At 39.3% G+C, this 18,408-nt stretch overlaps 1 protein-coding gene across 6 annotated transcripts in view; it reads left to right on the top strand.

The window, feature by feature from the left end:
- kiaa1109 (KIAA1109 ortholog) overlaps positions 1–18,408 on the top strand; it is a 447,188-nt gene that overhangs the window by 13,198 nt on the left and 415,582 nt on the right. For all 6 annotated transcript variants that reach the window (XM_073042844.1, XM_073042847.1, XM_073042845.1 and 3 more), the window contains exons 3-5: positions 11,225–11,380; positions 16,198–16,314; positions 16,669–16,747. In XM_073042844.1, coding sequence (XP_072898945.1) covers positions 11,278–11,380; positions 16,198–16,314; positions 16,669–16,747 — 299 coding nt within the window. In that variant the 5' untranslated portion in view covers positions 11,225–11,277. The remainder of the gene's footprint in view (positions 1–11,224; positions 11,381–16,197; positions 16,315–16,668; positions 16,748–18,408) is intronic.

Genomic DNA, 18,408 nt, shown 5'->3' with positions numbered 1-18,408 from the left:
CCATATAGTATGATTTGTAATAGTGTGAAACACAATGGGGACCCCTGTGTGAAGATGGGACTTTGTTTCCAGATCTGTGTGGTTTGTCAAAGAATCTGCCTTTGATAGATTAGTGTTGATGAGGTCAGGTGGCTTTAGCCTTATGTTAGTTAACATATTACTTTCTACAAACTCAGCCTGGTAGCTGTTTTATTTTGGGCTTGACTGAGGGTAGCATGGTAGAGTGAGGGCAGCACAGGAGTTTATCAGGTAGAACAACACTATAGTATCAGCAATCACTGATCAGTTCAATCACTGAAACTGCATGGGTTTCCTCTGGGTGCTCCAATTTCTTCTTATGTTCCAAAAAGATGTTAGGATTAATAAATTACAGGGATGCTATGTTGGTGCTGGAAGCATGGTGACTTTTGTGGGCTTCCTCAGCACATTCTCCCACTGTGTTGGTCATAGATACGAACAGTGCATTTCACTGCATGTTTCGTTGTAAATATTACAAAGTTAGTCTTGGGCAGTGGTGGCATCAAAGCACAGAGGTGAAAGGCATTGAAATTTCTCACCCAGAGTTTGTTTTGCGCTTTCATGCAGTCAGTGCTTCTTCTAAATTTTGTTCAACATGTATGAATAATTGGGAGGAAGTTCCTCTGCCTATATTTGACTAAATGAAAGGTCTTTTCACAAAGGGTGGTAGAGCCTGGAACCTGGTGCTGGAAAGGGTGATAGAGGCAGAAATCTTTACCACATTTAAAGTGTTTGAATAACTACTTGGAGAGCTGTAACTTGCAGGACTACATGTCAAATGCTGGGAGGCGGTATGAATTTTATTTTTTTGTCATCATCAACTGCAGTACAACTTTAGGAATCTAAAGGTTGAGCATGCTGTGACGAGTGTGCAGAGCTGTGTATATTTCAAAGCAAGAAGTATCATAGAAAAGGCGGATAAGCTTAGGGTATGGATCAACATCTGGAATTATGACCTTGTAGCTATTAGTTAGACTTGGTTGTGGGAGGAGCAGGACTGGCAGCCTGATATTCTGGGCTTCCATTGTTTTAGATGTGACAGAGCGGGTGGGATTAAAGAAGGAGGAGTGACATTACTAGTCAGGGAAAATATACTTGCAGTGCTCTTTCAGGACAGACTGGAGAACTTGATTAGTGAGGCATCGTGGGTACGACCACATTAATAGGGATATATTACAGACCACCCATCGATCTATGGGATTTAGAAGATCAAATTTGTAAAGAGATCACAGACTGCTGCAGGAAACATAAGGTTGTTATAATAACTTCCCACATATTGACTGACAATCCCATACTGTAAAAGGACTAGATGGGTTGGAGTTTGTCAGATACGTTCAGGAAAGTTTCCCTCATAAGTATGTGGAAGTCCCAACGAGAAAGTGTGCAATAGGGAATGAGACAGGGCAGGTGACAGGAGTTTGTGTAGGTGACAGAACTTTGCATCCAGTGACCACAATACTGTGAATTTCAAAGTAAATATGCAAAGATGTAGGTCTGGTCTGTGGGTTGAGATCCAAAATTGGAGACTGGCCAATTTTGATGGTATCAGTAATGATCTGGCCATTACTGGATTGGGGCATGCTTTTTTAGGAACATAGAAACATAAAACCTACAGCATAGTACAGGCCCCTCGGCCCACAATGCTGTGCCAAACATGTACGTACTTAGAAATTACCTAAGGTTACCCATAGCCCTCTATTTTTCTAAGCTCCATGTATCTATCCATGAGTCTCTTAAAAGACCCTATTGTATCTACCTCCACCGCCATCGCGAGCAGCGCATTCCATGCACTCACCGCTGTCTGTGTAAGTATCTGCCTGTCAGAATAAAAGTTAACGATAACAAGTGTAGGAAACCTTGCTTTTTAAATCATATTGAGGCCCTGGTTAAGAGAAGAAAGGTGATGCATAGCAGGTATAAGCAAGTAGGAACAAATCAAACTTCAAAATAAATTTATTATCAGAGTATATACATGTCACCCTGAGATTCTTTTTCTGTGTGCATACTTAGCAAATCTATAGAACAGTAACTGCAGATGGGATCAATGGGCAAAAAAACTGAAAATGCAAATATAAATAGCAATATGCAAGGATCATGAAATAACAATATAAAGAATCCTTAAAGTGAGACCATCAGTTGTGGGAACACCAGAAATAGAATGAGTTTAGTTATCCTCTTTTGTTCAAGAGCTTGATGGTTGAGGAGTAGTACCTGTTCTTGAACCTGGTGGTGGGAGTCTTGAGGCTCTGTACCTTCTAGCTGAGGGTAGCAGCGAGAAAAGAGCACGGCCTGGGTGGTAAGGATCTTTGATGATGGATGCTGCTTTTCTACGACAAATTTTCATGTAGATGTGCTCAATGGTCGGGAGGGCTTTACCTGTGATTTACTGGGCTGAATTCACTATTTTTTGTAGGATTTTTTGTTCAAAGGCATTAGCGCTTGTTCCCGTACCAGGCTGTAATGTAGTCAGTCAGCACACGTTCCACTACACATCTGTAGAAGTTTGCCAAGGTTTTTGAGGGTGTGCTGATTCTCTGCAGACTCCTAAGGAAACAGAGGCAATATTGTGCTTGCTTTGCAATTACCTTTATTAGATGGGTTCAGGGTAGGTCCTCTGAGATGGTGATACCCAGGAATTTAAAGTTACTAACCTTCTCCACCTCTGATACTCCGATGAAGATTGGCTCATGGACATCTGGTTTCCCTGTCCTGTAGTCTACAATCATTTCCTTGGTCTTGCTGACATTGAGTGAGAGGTTGTTGTTACTACATCACTCAGCCAAATTTTCAATTGGCCTCCTGTATGCTGATTCATCACCACCTTTGTTACAGCCCACAACAGTGTGTCATCAGCTAGCTGTTAGAACATGGTGTTAGAGCTGTTCTTAGCCACGCAGTCATAGATGTAAAGTGAGTAGAGCAGGAGGCTAAATGTACATACCTGTGGTGCTCCTGCGCTGATGGAGATAGTGGAGATGTTTGTGCCAGTGCAAACTGGGGATCCAGGACCCAATTGCTCAAGGGGGTATGGAGTCCCAGGTCTTGGAGTTTACTGACTAGTTATGGAGTACAAGAAATGCAAGAGAACACTTAAGAAAAAAATCAGAAGGCTAAAGAAGGCATGAAATTATTCTAACAGACAAAGTGAAGGAGAATTCCAAGAAATTCTACAGGTATGTTAAGAGCAAAAGGATTGCTAGGGACAAAATTGATCCTCTGGAAAACTAGAATGGTAATCCACGTGTGGAGCCAAAACAGATGGAGTTCTTAAGTGCATTTCTTTTGCATCTGTGTTTACTTGGGAGACATGTACAGAGTCTATGGAAGTGGGGCAAAGCGGCATCAACTTCATGGACCCTGGACAGATCACAGAAAAGGAGGTGTCTGCTACCCTGAGGCAAATCTTGGTGGATAAATCCCCAGGGCTTGACAAAATGTTCCCTTGAACTCCATGGGATGGCAGTGCAGAAATTGCTGGGGCCCTCGTAGAGATATTTAAAATGTCCTTAGCAACAGGAGAAGTACCAGAAAATTGGAGGATAGCCATTGTTGTTCCACTGTTTAAAAAAAGATTCTAAACGTAAACCAGGAAATTATAGGCCAGTGTGTCTGACATCAGTTGTGGGAAAGTTATTGGAAGGTGTCCTAAGGGACCAGATATATAAGTATTTGGATAGACATGGACTGATGAGGATAGTCAGCAAAGCTTTGTGCATGTTGGGTCAAGTCTGACCAATCTTAAAAGCAATCTTACAAGTTTTTCAAGTTGTTACCAGGAAAGTAGATGAAGACAAGGCAGTGGATGTAATCTATATGGACTTTAGCAAGGCCTTTGACAAGGTCCTGCATGGGAGGTTGGTCAAGAAGGTTCAGTTGCTCAGCATTCAGGATGAGGTAGGAAATTGGATTAGACATTGGCTTTGTGGAAGAAGCTAGAGAGTAGTTATAGAGGGTAGCCTCTATGACTGGAGGCCTGTGACTGGTGGGGGTGCCGTAGGGATCAGTGCTAGGTCCATTGTTGTTTGTCATCTAAATCAATGATCTGAATGATAATGTGGTTAACTGGATTAGCAAATTTTCTGGATTGGGGGTGTAGTGGATAGTGAGGAAGGCTATCAAGGTTTGCAGAGGGATGTGCATCAGCCGGAAAATGGATTGAAAAAGAACAGATTGAATTTAATGCAGACAAGTGTGAGATTTTGTATTTCAGTAGGACCATCCTGTGTAAGTTTTACACACTGAATGGTAGGGTACTGAGGAGTGTGGTAGAACAAAGGGATCTGGGAATACAGGTACATAGTTCGTTGAAAGTGGTATCACAGGTAGATAGGGTCGTAAAGAAAGCGTTTGGCACATTGGCCTTCATAAATCAGTGTCACTGATGATGGAATGTTATGTTGAAGTTTATGAGGCATTGGTGAGGCCTAATAAGGAGTATTGTCTGTAGTTTTGGTCACCTACCTACTGGAAAGATGTAAACAAGGTTGAGAGAGTGGAGAGAAAATTTTCATGGATGTTACCTGTTCTGGAGGACCGGAGTTAGAAGGAAAGATTGAATAGCTTAGGACTGTATTCTTTAGAACATAGCAGATTGAGAGGAGATTTGATAAAGGTATACAAAATTATGAGGGGTATAGATAGGGTAAATGCATTTTCCACTGAGGTTAGGGTAAATGCATTTTCTACTGAGGTTGGGTGGGACTACAACCAGAGATCATGGGTTAAGGTGAAAGGTGAGAAGTTTAAGGGGAACTTGGAGAGGAAACTTCTTCATTCAGAGAATCTTGAAAGTGTGGAATGAGCTGCCAGCGCAAGTTGTCAATGTGAACTCGATTTCAGCTCTATGAGAAGTTTGGATAGGTACTTGGATAGTAGAGATATGGATGGCTATGGTCCCGGTGCAGATCATTGGGAATAGGCATTTTAAATGGTTTTCAGCATGGACTAGATGGGCTGAAGGGCCCATTTCTATGCTGTACTTTTCTATGACGAGTGCAGAAATGGTCTGCTGGAATGATTGACATTCAGAGGGCCACTTGCATGGAAAGCTAGCTTTCTCTTTGCTTAAACAGGGAAGGTTGTTTTGATATGTTCAAAATATTGGGTACACAGTGAGTTGTACCTCCTTAACTGGAAGGTACAGATTTTTAAGGTGAATGGACAACATGATGAAAAAATAATTAATTTATTGATAAATTAATGATATAATGTTCATTGCATGAAAGGTTAATGCAACTAGGTTCAATTATAGGTTTCAAAGAGGAAGTAGACCAGTTTTCAAAGAAAAAATTTGCAAGTTTATGAGAACGATACCAGGGAATAAGCCTTAACAAATTTTCTTCAGAACCCTAACATGGGGTCTTTGCAGTAATTAGGTAACAAGTGAGTGCTGCATCATCACTGTTGTCATGGAATTGTTTGCCTTATCTGTCTACTGTTTTGCTAACCTCGCTTTTTCCAGTTTACCTTAGTTGTTTTATTCCTTTCACATCAGTTTATAAATTTCAAAAGCCTTTCTGTCAGCTGTAACATACGGGTCAGGAACTTGGTGAAAAACTCTTGGCTGCATGAGTGTAGTTCCAACAACATGAAGTTGGACATCATCCAGGATAAATTGTACCTTAATTATTGGCACCCTATTTATCCTAATACTGGTTTTTCACCAACAGCGGAGCTATTAGCAAGCAGTGGTGACAGGTGAATGAGGCTTGTTGCGATTGAAAATAGGATCTTGTGTAGTCTCAGTCAGAGCAGATCACCAGGCATGAAGAAATATTTTGAAATATTCAAGTTTATAGGTAGAAAAGTGGATGAGAGTTTTAGCAGCTAATAAACTGAGGTAAAAGAAGATTTGAGTAACGTTGCAGAGGTGGGAATAGTATTACAAAATATATCGTGTGAGTAAATATGACAAAGATTGCCAAGGGTGTGATTCATTTTTGGAAAATCATTAAAAAGAACAGTGGAGTTGCTGGCAAGGAAAGCTGATTGTGAAAGAAATATAGGAGTGTGCTTCAGTCATTACTTGCAGTTCTGCACAGCTTTTCAAGTTGTAGATAAAGTAAAACTGCAAGAGTATCTTTTAAGTTTCTGTTTCGTAGTTTGTGAATACAATTTTGTTGTATTCTGCTCATATACCCCTTATTCATTCTCAGTACTTGTGTCATGCAATTATCAACATCTGCCTTCTACCACCCACCTAATTCTATAAGGAAAGTTCAGGTGTTGGTTAACATAGAGCATTTCCATGATGGAAATCAAGATTTATAATTCTAAGCATAGCAGGCTTGGAGTGTTCTATTTTAAAAGAGCAAAGCCAGAAGAATTCAGCAGGTCATGTGGCATTGAGGAAAGATTTTCACATTTCACTTGATGACTCTTTATCACAACTTGAAATGAGAAAGGAAACTAAATTCAAAGTTCAAAGTAAATTTGTTATCAAAGTACATATATGTGACCATATATAACCCTGAGATTCATTTTCTTGTGGGCATTCTCAATAAATTCATAGAATAATTACCATAACATAATCAAAGAAAGACTGTACCAACTTGGGCATTTAATCAATGTGCAAAAGACAACAAATTGTGCAAATGCAAAAAAGAAATAATAATAAATAAGTAAGTAATAAATATTGAGAATATAAGATGAAGAATCCTTGAAAGGGAGTTCATTGGTTGTGGGAACATTTCAATGATGGGGCAAGTGAAGTTATCCCCTTTGGCTCAAGAGCCTGATGGCTGGGGGTAGTAACTATTCCTGAACTTGGTGGTGTGAGTCCTGAGGCTCCTGTACCGTCCTGATGGCAGCAGTGAGAAGGGAGTTTGTCCTGGGTGGTGGGAGTCCATGATGATGGATGCTGCTTTCCTGTAACAGTATTTCTTATAGATGTGCTCAGTGGTGGGGAGGGTCTTAGCTGTGATGGACTGGGCCATATCTCCTACTTTTTGTAGGATTTTCTTTTCAAGGGCATTGGTTTTTCCATATCAGGCTGTGATACAGCCAGTCAATATACTCTCCACTGCACAACTATAGAAAGTAGTAAAAGTTTTAGATGCAATGCTGAATCTTTGCAAACTCCTAAGGAAGTAGAGGTACTGCTGTGCTTTCTTCATAATTGCAGTTGCATGATGGACCAGGACAGGTCCTCCAAAATAATAACACTGAGGAATTTAAAGTTGCTGATTCTCGCCATCTCTAATCCTCAGATGAGGATTAGCTCATGTACCCGTGGTTTCCTTCTCCTGAAGTTACTGAGCTCCTTGATCATGCTGGCATTGAGTGTGAGGTTGCTGTAATGACATCAATCAGCCAATTTACAATATCCTTCTTATATGCTGATTCATTACCAGCTTTGATTTGGCCTACAATCGTGTGTTGTCAACAAACTTGAATACGGCATTGGAGCTGTGCACAGCTACACAGTCATAAGTGTAAAGCAGGGGTCTAAGCACACAGCTTTGTAGTGCACCTGTGCTGATGGAGATCATGGAGAAGATGTTATGGCCAATCCAAACTGATTGGGGTCAATAAGTGAGGAAATTGAGGATCCAATTGCACAAGGAGGCATTGAGGCCAAGGTCTAGGAGCTTATTGATTAGATTTGAGGAAATGATATTGAATGCTGAGCTGTGATTGATAAAGGGCATCCTGATTCTTTGCTGTCCAGATGTTCTAGGGTTGATTGAATAGCCAATGAGATGGCACCTGCTATGAGTCTGTTGCTCCAGTAGGCAAATTGGAGTGGATCTAAGTTGCTTGTCAGGCAGGAGTTGTTAAGTTTCATCGCCTACATCTCAAAACACTTCATCACTGTGGATGTAAGTGCTACTGGACGATAGTCATTGAGGCAGGTCACTATGTTCTTCTTGGACACCAGCATAATTGAACCCTGTTTGAAACACATGGATACCTCAGACTACTGAAGCGAGAGGTTAAAGATATAAGTGCATGCTCCAGCCAGTTGATCAGCACAGGTCTTTAGTGCTTGGCCAGGTACCCAGTCTGGGTCAGATGCTTTTTGTGTGCTCACCTTCCTGAAAGCTGCTTGTATGTTGGCGTTAGGATTTGAAGTCATAGGATCATCAGTGGCTGTGGGAGTTTGTGATGGTTCCTCATGTTTTGATGGTTATAGCGAGTATAGAAGGCATTGAGCTCACCTGGAAGTGAAATCCTGTTGTCACCTATGTAACTTGAGTTTATTATATAAGAGGTAATAGCATTCAAGCCCTGCCACAAATGTTAAGCATCCTTTGTTGATTGAAGTTTAGTCCGGGATTGCCACTTCATCTGTGAGATTGCTTTCTGGAGATTGTACCTGGATCTCTTGTAACTTTCTTGGTCACCAGGTTTGCCTCTGATTTGGCTGTCAACAGGTTGCGGACCTCATGGTTCATCTAGGGCTTCTGATTGAGGGAGACTGAATGATTTTGTGGGGACACACTTGTCAGCTGCTTTAATAAAATGCAGAAAGGGGTCAGTGGAGAAGACAGAGGGAGTATCTCAGGAAGGGGAGGCAGGGTAAGCATTAGGCCAGTCTACATTGGGAAGAGTCAGCAGATTTAAATTTCTGGGTGTTAATAATTTGGATGACCTGTCCTGGGCTGAGTGCATAAATGCAATCATAAGAAAAGTGTGTTAACATCTCTACTTCCTGGTGAGGTTAAGGAGGTTCGTCTTATCATCAAACACTAACAAGCTTTACAGATGTAGAAAATATTTTGACTGGTGGCATCGTGGTCTGGTATGGTAGTTTGAATGCGTGGGAATGTAAGAAGTTGCAGAGAGTAAGGGACCCCACTCAATACATCACAGACACATCCCTCCTCACCCTTGGTAGTATCTACAGAAGACACTGCCTCAAAAAAGGAACATCTATAATCAAAGGGCTCCAACATAGGCCATGCTATCTTCTTACAGCTCCCATCAGGCAGGAGGTACAGAAGCCTGAAGTCCCATACTGCCAGATTCAAGAGCAGCTTCTTCCCTTCAACCGTTTGCTTCTTGATCCGACTGGCAAAACCCTTTTGACTACAGTTTAGCAACACTATGACCACTGTGCACTAAAATGAACTTTGTGATTGTTTTCTGTTCCAATTGTGATCTCTTGATTTTTTTTGTTCATGCTGCTTATATGAAGCTATGTACCTGTGTTGTTGCTACAAATAGGTTTTTCATTGCACCTTTGGATACATGTACTTGTGCATATTTTAATTTGTCTCGACATTGTCATTGATAACTATTACTTTAAACATCAGCGATTTGAGATAGAAGAGAAAAACTAATTAGAAACTGAAATATCCAAAAGTATCTGTGGATAGAAAAAGTGGCTGGTTCCTTGAAATGTTGAATTCAACATTGTGGACAGAGAGAAGGATTGGTACAAAGAATTTTGACAGCTAAACTGACTGGTAGCTCTATTCAGTCTGTAGATACAAGTTAGATGATTTTATATTATACACACATACACTCAACATCCTCACTTTACCTTTTATAGTCTCTCATTTACTAGCTAAATCTAATTTTTCTACTTGTGTAAACTTTAGGGAGATATTGATTAATTATCCTTCATTTTTGTCACTCTTGAGGAAATAAGTGCACTTATTCAGTGATTGCTTGTGTAAATTCATGTCATGGTAATTGGCAATGGCAATCTTGTTCACTTTCCCTTGTAAAAGTTTTTATAAAAGATGAGTTAATGTTTACCTAGATATGAACTCATCCACCGACTGCACTTGACACCATAACTGATGCAGTTTTCCAGGAGTTCCAATGTTGTCTTCATTTCAAACATAAGTGTATAGTTAATGGCCAGCAGTTTGAATTCTTAGTTATGAGCTTGAACCCAGCCAGCAAAACAGTGGAGTGAGAATTGTTACACTGAATATTTACATTTTTCCCTTTTCCTGACTTTTATCTTCCCATTTTCCATTGACTGCTCAATATATATATTTTTTCTCTCACAACAGGGTTGTTGTGATCTGATGTTTCTTTTGCTTGGAGCTATTTTTCCTCATGGGCTATAAATATAGCTGTTTGCATCCTTGTCTTTCAAAGCAAGGATCACTGCTTCCTACCTACTTCATATTTTGACGGATCCAAAGTTTTAATCCCATCAGTGTGAAATCTAATATAGTGTTGGTGTCAAAATGCTAGTAAAGTATAATGTTTAAGTGGTTGAGTTCTAGACTAGGGAGTACAGTTAGACGAGAAGCTAGACTGGACTGCCAACACAGATGCCTTGTGCAGGAAGGCACAGAGTCGAATGTACTTCCTAAGAAGGTTGGCGTCATTCAATGTCTGTAGTGAGATGCTGAAGATGTTCTATAGGTCAGTTGTGGAGAGCGCCCTCTTCTTTGTGGTGGCGTGTTGGGGAGGAAGCATTAAGAAGAGGGACGCCTCACGTCTTAATAAGCTGGTAAGGAAGGCGTGGGCAAAGTACTGGAGAGTTTAACATCGGTAGCTGAGCGAAGGGCGCTGAGTAGGCTACGGTCAATTATGGATAACTCTGAACATCCTCTACATAGCACCATCCAGAGACAGAGAAGCAGTTTAAGTGACAGGTTACTATCGATGCAATGCTCCTCAGACAGGATGAAGAGGTCAATACTCCCCAATGCCATTAGGCTTTACAGTTCTACCGCCAGGACTTAAGAACTTTTTAAAGCTATTATTAATGCTTTTTGAGATGGTGATTTAGATGCATATCACATTTTTTTTTACTGAGTTAAGTATTGTATGTAATTAGTTTTGCTACAACAAGTGTATGGGACATTGGAAAAAAGTTGAATTTCCCCATGGGGATGAATAAAATATCTATCTATCTATCTATCTAGACATTCCTTAACTTTATCCTTGCTACATTGGGGTGTTACAGCACTTTAAATTGGATGTTACACATGCAAAACTCGGCAATCAAGGGGTATCTATGGAAGGAAGTAAACAGTGAGACCCTTTATTAGGATGAAGTGCTGATGAAGGGTCTCAGCCTGAAACACCAACTGTTTATTTCTCTTCATAGAGGCTTTCTGACTTGCTGATTTACTCCAATATTTTGTGTGTTATTTAATCTTTCCAGCTTCTTCAGAATCTCTTTGCTTTTTAAAATTAGATTATTTGTTGGCTGTATTCGTCATAGTAATAATACTATTTCTCACAATGAAGTGTACATATTTTGAAGTATAAAATTCTTGTTTTTTTCACTTAGCAAATCCAGAGAGTGTTCAAATCATCTGTTTTGATCCATTGCCTACTCCTAAAATGGAGCATTATTCAAGAGAAAATGACAGCATTGTGCCATCACTTACTGATTTGGAAGGTTTTCTCACAGAACATAATTCTAACGTTGTGTGGCTGTTTGTTGGTGAGTGTTCACAATTGTTTTTAAAAATAATCTGTTTATAATCTTCTAGCTTAATTTGTTCCATTGTAATGACAATTTCAAATGGGCATAAAAATGGAATTGTGTTTTCAGCTATCCAGTCATTTTTTATGCTGCTATGGGGGCAGTGAGATTTTGGATTCCCACTCTAACTTTTCCCATGCTCTAAGTTTGCAGTAAGGGCAATGTTTTCATGTCTTTATTATGATAAATGCCATTTTATTTTTATATCTAATCTTCATTGATTTGCAATGTTTGGGAATACCTAACCCATTTACAGAGATAGGTACCTATAAAATTTCTCTTAGTCCGGATGAAATTAAAATCATTTTCTTCTGTGGGAACAGTAACCACCTGGCCATACATTTATGGCAAGCACATAGGTCAAAATATGGACATTGGGGTTCTGAAATGAGATGCACTTCTCCAGGCCATATAAACAATATGCTATTAAAACTTAGCACCATCACAGTTTAGTCCATACACAATTATGTAAGCTTATCCCCTTGCTTTCAAGGATTGATAGCCGGTACTCAGTAACCAGTGACTGGAAGTTTAGAGTGAAGAAGCATGGAAGACAGTGTTACGAAACCCATAACTGGGTCACTTACCAGAAAAGATAGAGAGGTCTGCTGAAGTCTGATGGTACTATTTTTAAACGTTTTTATTTATAAAGGGGCACAAAAGTAAGGTTAATACAAACATTCAGATAACATACGTCGTCAATACTCAATCTAAAGCGCAGGTATAGTAATAGTCAACAATAAGAAGTGGCTCTATCGTTTGGTCTAGGGGTAAAAATAGTGTCCAATGTAAATATAAAAGTCTTGCCAGTTCATGAAGGCTTTTAGCCGTTTGGGGACCGCTGGGTTTTCACTGGTTGGAGAGAGAAAGAATTTTGGTGAGAAAATAAACTTGCCAGCCTTTTGGACTCAAATCGTTGAATCGGAAATGTGGGTTCCCCGTTGTCAGTTCGAAGTCCTTTTCGGGGTTATCAGCCACTCGTTCCCCAAGATAGGGGAACCGAATCACACGTGGCTCCTGAACGGCTTCCCGTCATCATGGGAGCGATGAGCAATGGTGTCTCCTTCTGGTGCGTCGCTGGGGTACTGCCTCCTGCAGTCCCCTTTTTATCTTGACTTGCAGAGTTGTAGATGTCAATCAAGGTAGAGTGATACAATCCCCACCCCACATTGCCCGAGGGTGTCCATGTCCCTGATAGCTGGCACGTAGTATAGAGTCGCAACTCACACAGGTGTCTCTAAGAACAATGGTCAAATCCGTTGCATTCTCTCTCATTTCCTGGGTCCAAGACCCGAATTAATAGCGATCTTGCGATTCTCAGGAAGGAGGGGGCTGGTATCATAACAACAGTGAGACTAAAGACAGCATAAAGTTGACAGAATCAGATTTGAACCAAGGGGGAGCATAAGAGTTTAAATATATCTGGAGGATGACTGACTTAGTAATATGGGAATCTATCCATCCCCTGTGCAAGAGCCTGTTCACAAACGGTGGTTGCACAAACAGTATTATAAAATGTTAGCCTCCATTTCTTCAACCACATGGTAATGACAAAGACATCTGGCTTGCGTACTTCCACTGTCCTTGCAGATCTTAATTCCTTTCTGGACTTAGTAGCATGCATTTTAATTGCTTTAGTGTTTAGTCCATCGATGGATTATTTTCCTTGCCTCTCCTGCAACTTGTGTCCAGTTTGCAGTCAAGTGTGTAATTGGTAACAATTCGGTGAGGACATAACTCAACACATCAGTGTGTTGAATCACGAGGCTTTCCATTGTTACTATGTTAACCACTAAATACATTATGTCCTTCCAAATGGCACTGTTTACATCCCTTGGTATGACTTGTATTTAGCAAGTATTTTGCGTCTGTCCTACAAGCCATGTTACAAGAAAGGCAAAATAGACAACAATTTTCATAAATACTGAAACCACAGTTTGTAAGTTTCTATCTTACTATTTCTTCTGGACAAGTTCAGTTGTCTGCTCCTTGATGACATAAGGATATGTCTATTTCCCAGTACCATTTTCACAACAGCATGAGTTGGTGGGTAATTTAAGGATACTTGGGTATTATCCCGATACTTGCCCACATTGTGAACCTTTTCAAAGATTGTTTCCTTATCAGGGAATGTGGAACACTGCATTGACATAAATCTTTCCTTTACCATTGTCATAGGGACCCAGTACTCCATTGGTTAGTGTAAGCCTTCTAAGTTGTACCTTTTCCACAACCCATTATTTTAGCTGCTTGTTTGATATCTAATTTGGTACTTGATGTGCATCAAGTTGTAATAAGTATGTGCTAATCATGGCCTGTGTCCAATGACCATATTTAGTATATGTTTTAGCCTTGTGTGTGTCTTTGTGACATTACCCTTATTACATGCCTTTTCCAGCTTCCTTTGCAATCCCAACCCCACATCTTGGCAACTATTTGGAGACCTATACATGATTCCTATAATGGTTTTTTCAGACTTGAAATTTCTTAACTCCACCTACAAAGATTTGACATTCTCTGACCCTATGTCACCTCTTTACCTGCTGATTTCTCAATAAATAGGCCTAAAATCTGTCTGATGATTCTCCCTTCTAGGATAATTGGTAATGTTCACCTCTGGAATTTTGTTATTTAAGAAATGTACCTATGTACCCTGCTGGATACCCAAGGTTATGTCCATGCATGTAAAACCATTCATAATACAAATTCAAGTCTTCTATTTCCCCTTTGTTATCTTGAATTAATTGGATACATTGAGCAAAGTTGTTTTTGATCACAGGGTATTCAGATGTTGATGCTGGTGTATTCATCAGATATAATGATCCTGAAACAAGTTCAACTACAACAGAGTTAGCTATGGTTAATTCTATTGCAGCACAAAACATTATTTCCTTCATCTTGGGTTAAAGCGTGGTGTACCATTATGTTGCTCTTTCTTTTATCCTTTCTGGGGCACTTTTAGCTCCCTAGTGTCCTCATAGGTCATGATACAGCAGATCATTTTGTTTTGTCTCCTCCTCTGGAACCACGAATGTCCTGTCACTAAAGACTACTCAGTCATAAACACAAGTTTCTGCATATGCTGGAAATGTTGAGCAGCACCCACAAAGAGCTGGAAGAACTCAGCAGGTCAGGCAGCATCTGTGGAGGGAAATGAACAGTCAATGTACCCTTGAGCTCTTTGTACATTTCTGGCTATGCTCCTTCTGTCAGTTTTGTAATTCTTTTGCTCCTCTGTTAAGCCATAGCCTTATTCTGTTGCTGCTTCTGCTTTCTGATTTCTGATTTCCTCAATCAGCAACTGCCCTTTTCAATTAAGTGTCTTGTTTTGCTAACTTGTTGGCCTTCCTATTTCCCTCAGGATAATTTTGATTGGGCTTTCACCATTATAATTCTATGTTCTTTTCCCCTCACATAGATCCGACACCCGGTTCTGTCACCATCCTTTACAGAAAATGAGCCATCTACAAAAATATACTGGATTTTTCCTTTTCCTTGTGTCTTTATTCTTGGGTGTTTTTCTATCTGATCTCTTTCCACCATCGTTCCCTCCCCTTCTCACTCTTTGATTTAATACAAATCAACCCTTGGGATCATTTACTATCACAATCTGGTTCTCCATTATAATTAAGATAATCATTGAGGAAGATGGGAATCTTAAGACCCACTTCACCTACATCACAACCCTGCAGAATCAAGGCTGACTGAGCAAATCATTTTAATTCAACCATCTCGAGGCAAGATAAGTGTGTGCTTTGTTAAGCTGATGAAGGAATTAGGGCTGATGATGAAAGAAAAACACTAAACTGCTGTTCAGATCGTATTTACCGAGTTCAACTGACTTTGTTGAAGTGGTGGAAGAACAGCAGCATTGTTGGGGGAACATACTTGGAAGAGTATTGAACTGGATTATGATGTATTCTGTAATGTAGTTTGCCAGATTTCAAATCAAGGCTAACTGTTTAGGAAAGTTGCTCGATGACATCTGAAAGCTATATGAATTAAATTTTCACATAGCGTTATGCCTCCCTCTCCTTTCTTGTGTTATCCCATATATGGGATATTTCATTAGTTGATTGTCCTATACAGATGCCATTTTTCTCTGAATTATCTGATTGATGGAACTAGTATAACAAGACTTTCAGTCCAGAATTCTGCTGTATATAGTTATTGAATTTCTTATTTATTAAAAACAATGCTTATACATCAGGTAATTTGTAATGGATCATTTCTGTATCACGAAAAAACTGGCCTTTTTTGATCCAGATACTTTTCAAATCAAGTTTAATTATCATTCAGACCATACATGGATACAGTTGAATGAGACAATGTTCCTCTGGAGCCAATACTTTCAAACTAGCGAGAGAGGAAAAAAAACCATCGTTATGCGAGAAAACACTTGTATAGTCCAAGTCCCTGAGTGACATGCAGAAACTTTTGAACGTTTATTGTCATTATCCTAAATAATTTAGAATTAAGACTGATCTATAATTTTAAACTAATAATCTCTGTTGGAAAAAATTTGGTGCAATTTTTCTATAGTGTGTATGTCAATGCTGTGAGTTTATAAATGAAACAATTTGATGGAAAATTCAGAACAAGCAAATATGGCAAAAATTCATTATCTGGTTATTCATTCTTATCATTTACTGTTTGCGAGGATTGTGTGTATCTATTTGATCATTGCAATCAATGTATTTTAAATAGTTATTTATTGAATGTGAGTGATTTTGGGGAAAAAAAGACCATGAACTGTACAATTTCTCTCTTTATAGCCACAATCCTATCATGCGGATGGATCATTTATTTGACTTACTACAATTCCCGTAATTTAGGTCTGATCCTGACTCAGGTTCTCAATAGACTCTATAAAAATGGATACGTCCACATTGGTAAGTCGTTTGTTTCTTACTTGCAGAAATATTAATATATATTCATCTGATAAACATGAACATGAAATTTTTTACTTTCATTCAGAACTTTGTTTCCTAGTAATTGTATTTAAAATTTGTAATATTCACCAATATTGAAATATATTTTCAGGAAGTTTATAACTTTATATCTGCCCTCCATTAAATTTATATTTAGAAACATTCGAATATTATAATTAGTTGAACTGTTATTCGAACTGAATCTTGTGTTTGGAACACAGATGCCAAATTAAATCTTGTTTTTCCATATTTTGTGTAACAGATCCTTTGACACAACTATAACAGATAAAGTAATGAACTGTTTGTTTTTAATAGGTTCATTTTCATTCTCTGTGTTATCTGGAAAGGTCATGTTTCGTGAAATTTATTATATCAATGAAGATGTGTCTATCAGGTAGGAACTGATTCATATTTAGGGTGAAAGTTAAACTATTGTACTATAAAGTTCCTTTGAATGGATGCAATGCAAATTGAAAAATGGATGCAAGTTATATTGAAACAGTCACATGAGGTAAATTCTCAAGAGTCATGGACAGTGTGCATAAGTGTGCAAATTCTATCTGCCAATTTTTAGCCCATTTTTCCAGCTAGTCCAGATCCCACTGCAAGCTCTGATAGTCTTCCTCACTGTCCTTTACACCCTCAGTCTTGGTGTCTTTGCAAATTTGCTGATCCAGTTAAACACATTATCATCCAGTTAATTGATTTGGATGACAAACAACAACGGACCCACCTCCAGTCCCTATGGCACTCCACTAGTCAGCAGGCAGTGAAGAAAGCTAATGGCATGTTGGCCTTCATAACAAGGGGAGTTGAGTATAGGAGCAAAGAGGTCCTTCTGCAGTTGTACAGGGCCCTGGTCAGACCACACCTGGAGTATTATGTTCAGTTTTGGTCTCCAAATTTGAGGAAGGACATTCTTGCTATTGAGAGAGTGCAGCGTAAGTTTATGAGGTTAATTCCTGGGATGGCGGGACTGTCATATGTTGAAAGATTGGAGCGACTGGGCTTGTATACACTGGAATTTAGAAGGATGAGAGGGGATCTGATTGAAACATATAAGATTATTAAGGGATTTGACATGCTAGAGGCAGGAAACATGTTCCAGATGTTGGGGGAGTCCAGAACCAGAGGCCACAGTTTAAGAATAAGGGGTAGGCCATTTAGAATGGAGTTCAGGAAAAGCTTTTTCACCCAGAGAGTTGTGGATCAATGGAATGCTCTGCCTCAGAAGGCAGTGGAGGCCAATTCTCTGGATGCTTTCAAGAAAGAGTTAGATAGAGCTCTTAAAAATAGCAGAGTCAAGGGATATGGGGAGAAGGCAAGAACAGAGTACTGATTGTGGATGCTGAGCCATGATCACATTGAATGGCAGTGCTGGCTTGAAGATCCAAATGGACTACTCCTGCACCTATTGTCTACTGCCTTCAGTCAAAGAGGCAACTATCTGCTACCACATTCTAACTTCTCCCACAAAGCCAATATTTAATCCAATTTACTACCTCATCTTGAATGCCAAACAACTGAACTACCTTGAACAGCCTCTCATTTGGGACCTTATCAAATGTTCTATTTATAACATGTCATTTAGAATTTTACTTTCATAAAATTATGTTGAATTCAGGAGCTATTACCTTGTTTTGATTCATTGATTTTGGCATTTTCCTGTCAGCTGATGTTAGAGTGATTAGATGGTAGTTTTGTGTTTCCTCTTTACTTTCTTGAAAGTGCTAGTTTCCAATGACTGAATTTTGGAATATCATTATTAAAACTTCCGCTGTCTGCAGCCTTTATTTTAACCATGCAATGTATAATCTATGTCAAGTGCCCATTGCCACTCTATATTAATGAATTTCATTCAAGCAAATTGCCACCTTTTAGATCCCTTAATTGCTCCAAGGCATTCTCTTCACTTATCTTGATAAGCAGGAATTTCCATTTCATTACCTTCTCATTTCCAACAGTCTCCGAATGTTCCTTTTCTTTCAACATGAAGATCTTGCAATATTTTCTTATGTTAGTTTGCTCTCATTCTTTTCCTCTCTACTTTGTTCA

The sequence above is a fragment of the Hemitrygon akajei genome, chromosome 4, assembly GCF_048418815.1.
Source record: "Hemitrygon akajei chromosome 4, sHemAka1.3, whole genome shotgun sequence".
In the NCBI taxonomy this organism is placed as follows: Eukaryota; Metazoa; Chordata; class Chondrichthyes; order Myliobatiformes; family Dasyatidae; genus Hemitrygon; species Hemitrygon akajei.
Note: the sequence above shows the minus strand (reverse complement) of the source record. Positions and strands in the feature narration are given on the sequence as shown.